At 39.9% G+C, this 10114-nt stretch overlaps 1 protein-coding gene across 4 annotated transcripts in view; it reads left to right on the forward strand.

Moving 5' to 3' along the window:
- Window positions 1-10114, forward strand: part of GPD2 (glycerol-3-phosphate dehydrogenase 2) — a 134849-nt gene that overhangs the window by 120708 nt on the left and 4027 nt on the right. For all 4 annotated transcript variants that reach the window (XM_060279958.1, XM_035131815.2, XM_035131806.2 and 1 more), the window contains one exon: window positions 3141-10114. This exon is cut by the window's right edge and continues 4027 nt beyond it. In XM_060279958.1, coding sequence (XP_060135941.1) covers window positions 3141-3266 — 126 coding nt within the window. In that variant the 3' untranslated portion in view covers window positions 3267-10114. The remainder of the gene's footprint in view (window positions 1-3140) is intronic.

Here is a 10114-nt window from a genome sequence, read left to right on the forward strand (position 1 = left end):
AAGAGGGGAGAAGCAAAACTACATACCCCCCTTCCTATGGTAAAAATACCAAATTTGTGCTATTCGACTGTAATTAATTCGACATCTGCTTGACACGTGGATTACTCCAGGATCACATTCATGCCACATTCAGTTTCGAAGCACACCTGCATTGTTAAAATTTGTGCACTCCATCCTTCAATTCTCTCTCTCTCTCTCCCCCTCTCCCATGTATTCATTTAAAAGGGGGGGGCACCCACCCACCCAGACTTAACAGCAAGGTATGAGAGGCAGCTTCAGATGGGGTGGGGGTAGTGTATTGCTCCAGACAACGGCAAGTAAATCACTGCAATCTCTCAACCAGCGTTCATCTTGCTGCACGTTTATTTGCTTGATGAATCCTTTAGCACACGGTATAGCCTTTCCCTTAGCCAGATCCACCCTTGGGGTTTGATGTGTGAAGGGAGGAGCTTGCGCGCATGGCCCCCTCCTTCCTTCACATGGTCGATTCCCTCCCCTGTTGTAGTTAGAAGTATCCATAGCCTGCCTGCAAGCAGAATCGGAACCTCCGTTGTTGAAGTCTGTTCTCATTCTTGCTAGGAAGCATAGTTAGCGGTAACCGGAGTTTTGCCGAGTTCTATACATCGTGGCAGTTCTAGATGTTGCCACGAATCAGGAAGTGGAAGAGAGTATCAGCACACAGGAGGTGGAGAAGAAATTGGCTAACACGAGCCTCAAGCGCGTTCTTGACTGCCATGTTGTGTGTTTGCCTTGATGTTTGAACTCGGCCACTTGCATATCAATTGGCCTGTGAATTGCTCCCTTATCCTATAAAACCAGAGGGGAGAAAATTGGTCTGAGGTTTTGTGGGTGCAGAAGGTGGAACGTGGGAACATGTGTCTTTAATTCCAATGCTGCAAAATACACAAGCTCTAAAGAGGCTTCTGAAATGCGTCTAGGCATGCATTTGACTCCTTTCATACAAGCAGCAGCTTATTTGTTTTCCATTGCCAGCCAGGTTTGTTTTTGTAGAGCCTTCCTTGGTCAGGTTTTTCAAATGACTGCCAGGTCCTTCCTGCGCAGTGGCAATGATGAATGCAGAACATGAGATAAATTAATGCTGGGGATTTTGGTCAATGTCAGCCCTTTCTTCACTGTGTCAAGTTAAACAAACAAGATCAAGGCAAAGGAAAATGGTAATTGTCTCTCTCAAGATGGGTTGCAGATAAGAGCACTGTTGAATCTAAATGTGGAAATTTTCACAGGTTGAGTCTAGCATATTATATATATTTGTGTGTGTATGTGTATATTCTCCCCCCCCCCTTCACACATAATAGAATAAGTTATGTGAGTAAATTTATTTATACAGAGGTTTAAAATAGAAAATTTGCCTATAATGTAAATCACGTTAAGGCGTTCTTTTTTAAAAAGAAAATCTACTCCCCACTCCCACTAACATTACAGTTTCCCCTTTCTCATTTATTCTCAGGCTCCGAAATTAACAGGATTTAATTTTAGATTTTAAAGGTCTTATTCTGTATTGGTAGCACTTTGATTTCATGATTGTATTTGTTTGAAATTTGGCTTGTTTGTCAGTGATCATGTTAAGATGAAATAGCTTCTCCTGCTGTATGTTATTTGTGATTATTATTCTTTTAAAGGGACCAGCTTTATTGTGCTTTGCACACTTCAGATATTTAGGGGTGCATGCTTAAAACCATTTAACACAGATTTGCATTTTTCATTTAAATTTCCAACTTACCTTATCCCAAGTACTTGGGGCAGATAATAATACCAAACAATCCAATAAAACTAATAATGCCTATTTAAAATATAAAATGCAATGTTTACGGTAATTCATATTGTTCTATACCAGTTCCTCTCCTGCCACCCAGAGCCCGTAAAAAACAAGATCTGGTTGCATTTTTGGAAAAATATTCATAATTCAGGACTATACCAGTTTAGAATACAGAGTAGGGGATCTCTCGTTTGACATTGCCTCTATGTCAGGCAGAAGGCTTTTTGTCTAGCCACCTCCCTGGTGTGCTATCTTTGTAGGTAAGGGGTGCTTTTCATATACAAACACTTTGGGACAGGTGATTTCACACTGCATGTATTCCTCAGTTGGCATTGACCTACGTGGGTATTGTCATCACAAGCAGGCGGGTAAAAAGGAGAACTTCTGCTCCTCCGAAGGAGTGGATCTTTTCATTTATTAGATACACATGTTGATTCTTTGAATAAATAGGATGATGAGTGGCCTACTTCTGTTATCTTCTTTGATACCTGTTTTCTAGATTTTTAAATCTCCAGGGCAGGGACATATCCTTCTGTTCTTTGAAAGTACCATGCTCATGAGTGATGTTGTTACTGTTGCTGTTGGATCCATTCGTGTTAGTCTAGTCTTCCAGATGCTTTAACCTGCTTAAACATCATGGCTTTTCTCAAGTAGCCAGAAGGGCTCCAATGAATACGTGGCTGTTTTTGCTTAAGCAGTCCAATGAGTTAACATAAAAGTCAGAAATATTCATATCTATATATACCTATATCTATCTATATCTATATAGAGACATATATATATACATATAGATATCTGCATGCGCACACACACATACACAGAGAGAGATATGAATATCCTGGAGGAATTTCTGATTGCTCAGAGAAAGGAAAATTGGCCAAATAATGCCTTGCACATTGTTCATTCATCTCTGCTTTGGCCCTAAAGGAAAAAAAGTCAGAGAAGTAAAACGAGAGTGTGGCTTGTAGCATTTGCTGTCAGCTTGATAATTGTGTGATGCAAGCCCAGCATAACAAATAGGGCAGGAAGAGCAGTTTTACAATTGTTCTGTTGGCTTTCTCATTGGAGTAGCAACAACATGGAATCGGAACACTATTAATGAGAGCATGCCCATCAGTGGTAATATTGAAGATGCTGTGCTCATCTTCTGAGGTGTGGAGGGTAGTGACACAAGAGCAGTGCTTCTCAGTGGTCTTCCACTTCTGGATTTTGAGAGTGAAGTCTGGCTCTACTTCACCACAGAGTTTTGTAATGTGTTAATGTTTGCTCGTGTGTTAAGACATAATTTTTTTTAAAAAAAAAACTACATTTCTAAATGAATGAGTCTTCTCAATCCTGGTGTTTGTTTGTTTGTTTGTTTTAGCTCATGACTGCTATTCAGAAAGGATTTGTCTCTGGAAGCCGTCTAGCTGTACTTATGAAAGCTGCAGAAGAGAACATCCACCAGCGCGATAGGATTTCAGTAGATCGGAGTGGTGGCGGTCTGTGAGTTTTGGGAACCCTCGGCTGCAAAATGGTGGATCTCGTGTTGCTGCTGAAAAACATTCCAGTGCTTTCAGATGTGTCCTGCTTCCTCTGCTTGATCTGTCTGGCATTGAGCAACCATACGGAAAAAACACTGTTGCAGTCTGCTAACTTAACAGTCTACTATTGCAGTCCTTAAAGTTCTATTACCATTTTGACTTTTGGCCTCCTTAACTGGGTATATGTTTCTGCTTTCTGCAGAATCAGTGGTGGACATGCATTTGGAGTGAGGGAACTGTGCCCCCAGTGCCTTTTTCTGGGCAACTCCTGGGGGGATCTGCACTATACCTTGGCTGCCCTTGGGGCCCATGGCAGGAGATCCAGGTGCAGTTTCATTGTGCCACCTGAACTGGAACAAGAAAAATCCTTTTTCTACCTTAGTAAGGTGGCCTCTGGCTCTCTTCTCCTATCTTGCTGCTTTGATTTGGCAGAAGTGGAAGGTGCCAGAATGCCTTTAGTGTCTTATACGTCGGCTTGTTTATTAAACTTCTGGATTGCTTTTTTCCTTTTAGGAGAAGTGTGGTGTGCTAAATATTCATCTTGTTGCCTAGAACTTTGGGGATGATTGTATTATTATTATTATTACTACTGATATTGCAAAGCTATTAAAGCATGCGTGTCATTTTAAAAAAATGGAGTGATTTGTTGTTGGGGAGAATAAGAGTTCTCACATCTGGATTTTCCATTGAATATTGCACAAAATATAAATGTATGTCCTGATAATTGCCATGATCATTGTGTCCAGGTTGGAGGACATATTGAGTTCAACATATTTAAGTCTCATTGAAACTAGTGGGGCTTACTTAATTATGTCCTGCACCTGTGATTTACAGGTGAATTTCTGAAATCACTTTAAGACAAGCATAAGTTTAGAAGCACACCACAAGATTTTTATGATCATTATTTAAATGGTGCCTATTATGCCACCATGGGAAAACGCAACATTATGGATGGAAGTTTCATCCCTGTTATTTCTTCTATAGCAAGTGGTAAAGTTTGTGGTGCATATATAGTTGGGTTTCTTGTGATATTTCTATAGTGTTTTTAATGCCAGTATCTCAATTTATTGTTCATTTATGGAGAATGCACAAAACAAAGCACAACCTGAAACTATTCTAGCATCTCAGCATGTTTTGCTAGAGAAACATGGAGCTGCGTTTCATCTAATTATTATTAAGGTAGCCTGTTGGATTTTGGGCACGCTTTTGAAGCATGGGTTTTTATTTATCTTTTGCCTAAAATCCTTCCAATTAAGCGGGATTATGCCACTTAGGTCACTTGGAAGCTTTCTTTTTGCTGTCTGCAAAATGAAGGGATGGTATGCAGCAAAGAGAAAAGTTGACATCAGGTGGGCCTTTATTTTGATATCTCTTATCTCCAAAGGCTTTTACCCTCTTGCCAGTTTTTTGTTTAAAGGATACACCTGTAAGAATTGACATGGGAAAGTTCTGCACTATTTTAACGGCACCATCATCATTATTACTCTTATTATCATTATTTATTATTGTTAGTTTTATCCCTTGAGTGATGCAAAGAGGGCATCCCAGGTAACAAAATGTAGGAATTTGCCCTTAATAGCATGTAGATGTAAGAAGGGTTTCTGTGCACAGGGCTTTTCAGTAGTGGCATATACTGCAGGATCCTTCTAATGGACCATGGAACTATCTTAATAGTCCCACAATGCCATCCTCAAACCACTCCCCTGACAAAAACACTTTATATGCACTTTTTGAAGGTGTAGAGGGCCTTTACTGCTAGGAATAGCTGCAAGTGTATTAAAAGTAACCCGGCAACTAACTTTTAGAAGGATGCATTCACGTTTTTTGCATGTAGAATATATTTTTTTTCATTCTCAAAATGAAGGCAAAGAGCCACAATCTAGTAAAATATATTCGAGGGCAACGTTCTCAAAAGCCTGCCGTGAAATTCCATTCAGATATTTCCCCTTCTTTTTGCTATGATCAAGGTCCCTTAGACCTTCTGTTTTATATGTTGGCAGTAGCAGGAAGGAAATGGAGAAGAAACAGATTTGTCTTGCTTTTAGACCCTGAGCATTTCAGATAGAATTCAAACATGTGACTAAAGCCTTGTGTATATTTGGACATTTGAGACGTCTGTGTCTGAGCACAAAGGGTTATTTTGTACTGTTGGCTGCTTCCCCTGCATACCACCAACACACATTAGGCTGTTTTTTCATATATGTTTTCATCCCCTTATATTATGTGTATGTGCATCTAGTTTGGGGGACATTAAAAATCAGCACCAACGATTAAGTGAATACTTGCTTTCCCACATATTGCAGAATGTGGGGAAATGACTACCTGTATTTTCTCTATTTGTACCCCTACAAGGGTGTGTGTGCCAATGTTTGTGGGCCAATCAAAGTAGCATTTTAAAATTTCACACCTTCAGACAAAAGAACATCTGCTAACATGTTCTCTTTCTCTTTCTCTAACCATTCATCCGCACCAAAGTTAGCTTAGCAGCAGGGCTTTTAGCACTGAAGAGCAATGGGTATCCAAGCCATGTTACTTAAGACAACCTCTCATAAACCTTTATGTGCACATTAGCAGAAGGCAACACAGGATTTCCAGCAATGCCTAGTTATGCCAATAACTTTAGCCCTGTCGGGGCATCATGAGCTCCTGTTTCCAACAACACAGGAGCAAGGAGCAGGCAGCACCATGTAGATTTGCATCTGATGTCATGTGCTTTCCCCCCCAAGGTCTGCACATACAGCGCAACACTTGTGAGAACTTCCCCAGAACCTTGATTATGGTGGGGTGACCTTCATGCGCACCGCTATGCTCATGAATGGCCCTTCCCTACAGACGTCGGTGGGACTCCTTGGTGTGGTTCCATTCCTTGCTCCCATAGCTCTTTCACCTAGCGCAGGCACTACTCTCCTCACCACTTGCTACCAACACGTTCACACCGTGAGCATGCTTGTGTAGCAGAGATTCTTTTCCTTTCTTCCGTAGTTTTAGAGTATGCAGGTTCCCCCATTTGGGATTGGATCTCTCTGAATGTCTTTCGCTTTGCGACGCAAGAGTCACATGTGCGCCACTGCTTTGAACAGGAAGCAAAAAGTTATGCGCACCATACTTGCTTGATTCAGTCAAACGATAGGCGGAGAATTACTTGATGGGCACGACGTTCTGGATTTTTTGTTGTTGTAAATTTGGAAGGTGGTCACGTGCGGGAAATAGAAAGTACATGCAGGGCTTTTACTTTTCCTAGATAATAATTCTGTATAATGCCACAGTGTTCCAAAAAGAAAGCCAAAACAATTAACAGCAAAGCAGGCCTGTGGTTTGGTTTGGGGTGTGTGTGTGTGTGTGTGTGTGTGTGTGTGTGTATGCACACGTACCTATATGCATACATATACATATATACTTTGCCGCATGTTTTTCCATCTGGCACTTTTATGTATTGTGACGGGTTATTGTTCAGGATTGGACTGTTAAATACTGTGTTTGAGGCTGGGTTGTCATTTTTATAACTGTCTCTGTGTTTTATTGTCATTATTTATTACTTTTGATATACAGAATGAGCTGCATGCATTTATAGAGCAATAAGAGGATGTATTTAATGTGCCTTGTTTTTAACTGAATAAGAACTGAACACATGAATCAATAAAACTGATTAAAATGGTCCACTCGCTGGCATTTTGATGTTACCGGCAGTTACGGAAATAAAGTTGATTAGCCTTGAACTATACCCTCCCTTCTCTTGCGCCTCCCCGCCCCACCTCCCCCAGTGGTTAAAAGTTTAAAACAGAGACTTCTTAAACCTCCAGTTTTAAGGGAAAATATAAATTACTGGCCTTAACTCTGTTTATCTGGTTGGGCAAATTAGGAGTTAAAATCCAAAGAAGCTTGTCATGAGGTATTAACGGTAGATTTCTGTGTTGGAATACAGTAGAATATATTTTCATTGCTACCATGAAGGGCTTCCCCCCCTCCTTTTTCTCTCCCCTCCCCACACTGTGAGATCAGAAAATGGCAACAGCCCACAAATCATTACCAGGATGGACTTATTTATTTATTTTGTTTCATTCAACCCAAAGCTCTTCAGGCGCCATGTCCCCAGCCCACACGGATGAATTTTATCATGACTAAAATCAATAGGAATAAATGGAAAAGATTACATAATCCATTTTGATCATCTTGCATGTCAGGTTAGTCCAGAGTTGCCAAGTGCTGATAAATGTTCTGAAAAGAGAGGGAGGGGGGAAGCTATATATTTCCATTGACAGCAAATCAGCTAAGCTGTTTATAAGTTTTTTAACCCATTAAAAATAAGAGTCATTCTCACATTCTTCTATAGTCTCAAATTTACATATGGCGCATGGGCTTTTTCAGATTATGGTTTTGTTTCTTAACGCTTGCTGTTGGAATGCATTTGTTTTGCTTCGTCATGCTCTGTGGTTGGCGGCTGGAACATTATGAAATGTTTAGAATCAATGCATCTTGAGCACATAACTGCAGCCCGCCCCATTAAAAAACAACAACAATTGGTTGTGTAGGTGATGTTTTTGGAGACACATTATTCCACCCAAAACCTCAGAGCTTGCTACCTTCCTTATGCTCAAGAGCGTTAATGTCCCTCCGCCCCAGATCCTTGCATGCACTTTTAGAGGGATAGTTGCCCTTTCCACAGAGATAGATAAATGAATTCACAATAAACCTAGTGAAATGGATGTGCCGTGGCCAAGGTTTCAGGCTCCAAACACATAGAAAAAAGGAGGACGCACATTTTAGCAGCGAGCCTGGAAAATACCAAGTGCTTAGAGTGAATTCCCACATCAAATTTGAGCTGATTGCATTTGATTGGGGGAGATTATAAAAGAGAGCAACATCTTCAGTGATGTGCGTTTTGTCGCTTAAATGAGTTCTGTTTCTCACCCGCTGAAAATGAAGGGCCTCTCAAGTTTGCCCATCTCCTCCTGCCTTTTTAGTCTCATTCCTTCCCACCTTCCAATTATCCACTGGAGGTATGAAACGTATACAGAGGCGCAAGAGCATTCATGCTGTACAATATTTGCACAGGTGCTGTGATCAGGAGGCTGCTGCGGGCTTCAGTCCAGAATCAATACTTCACTCAATCTGTGTGAGACACAACTAATTTAGGAGAATTCCTGGTCTTCTCTCCCTGCGAGTATCTCTGCTTTCCATAAACTGTCAGTGGCTAATTCCTTGCTAAATGGTGCTGTGCCTATTTTTAATTCACCTGGAGTTTTTCTTTTTCTGAAGACATAAGCATACATTAGGTTATTGAGCTGGATTTGTACTGAAGTGCAGAGAGATTTGCTATTAAATCTGCTCCCCCCCCCACCCCGAAATACTGTTAAGCTGTTACATTTTGTTATGTATAACTGAAGCTTTAATTTGGCCCTCATTGGGTGTTAATTCAAACTCGTTAATTCCTTAAAAGTTTTTTTTCTTTTTAAGCGGGTGCAATATCTTGAATTATCTGTTATTCAACAGCTGCACCATCTGAAGAACATCTGTTCTTCACATGATGCAGAGCTACATGCTTTCTTTGGTTTAAGCACAGTCTCTGTAACGATAAAATCACTAGCTGCAATCTGGTTAAAAAATATACCCACAAATGCATTGTGTCTTCCTTCGTTCAGTGAGAAGGAATATCCAACTTTGAGTTGCTCTCTCCTGTCATCTGAACAAGACATTTTTGGTCCTATCTTACCAAGGCACCCTAATCTGTTTGTCTAAGCAGTGTAGATGTAATTAACTCGACCATTAAAACTGAGGCTACTGAACTAAATCAGTGTAAACTGCTTTGAAGCACTTTTTGAAATATACCAGGTTCTCTCTTGGTTTCTCCTAACTAGTAACCTCTGGACGTAAATGGAGAATTGCTCCCTCCTAATCTGTTCAGCGGAATTTATTTTACTGAACCGCTGAGATGCTTTTAGTTTTGCATCTCTACAATTAACTGATTTGCAATTCATTTTTATGCATGCTGAGTTTTTCCTGTCCGAGTCAAGAAGCTGTAAATCTCTGATCTATTGAACTGACAGGGAAATATATTTCATCCCCCCCCCCCAATGAATCATTTGCCACTCTTATTGCAGAAAAATGGCAAAATTATGGTGTACCACGTTTTAATAAATTACTGCTTTTTAAAAAAATTGTTCTATAGCCTGTTTAGAAAAGAATATGCGTTTGTTTGGTTTTTTTTTTAAAAAAAAGAATGCTTCTGAATGGCTTGGCAAACAGCTTGCTTTTTTCAAATGAAACCCAACAATAAGATACCTAGATTATTTTAAAAGGCTGTAAGGTTGTCAACAGTTCATGTGTTTTTGATACAGATCCAAATTTTATTCTGTGGAGCATTTATTGATTGTTTCCCCTGTATATTATTAACAGACACACAAAGAAGCAACTTGTTCTTCTACATACGTAAAATGGTCTTGGCTGTTTTGTAGCAATTACTTTTCAGTTGTTTATCATTTGCAGTGATCACAAGTTACGTGCAAAGACCTTAATTCTTCAGAAAGCCAAGTTATACCTGCATGCTGCTATTGTCTTTTTCAAAACTGTCTGATGCTGTAACCTAAAATGCAAGGTTTTAATTTTTTTTCAGGTTGCCAATTATGAATTGGGGACTAAAAATATTATAAAAGCTAGCAAATGGTTCATTTTATTGTGTACTAATCTTACCCAAATGGCTAATTTTGACTAATCATCTTCAAGTAGATGATTGTATCCTGTAAAGGATGCCTAGCCTATCTGCACAGAGAAGTTTTTCTTTAATAAAAAATATTCATCACAGTAAGCTGTTAAATGG

Source organism: Zootoca vivipara, chromosome 1 (genome assembly GCF_963506605.1).
Source record: "Zootoca vivipara chromosome 1, rZooViv1.1, whole genome shotgun sequence".
NCBI classification, from domain to species: Eukaryota; Metazoa; Chordata; class Lepidosauria; order Squamata; family Lacertidae; genus Zootoca; species Zootoca vivipara.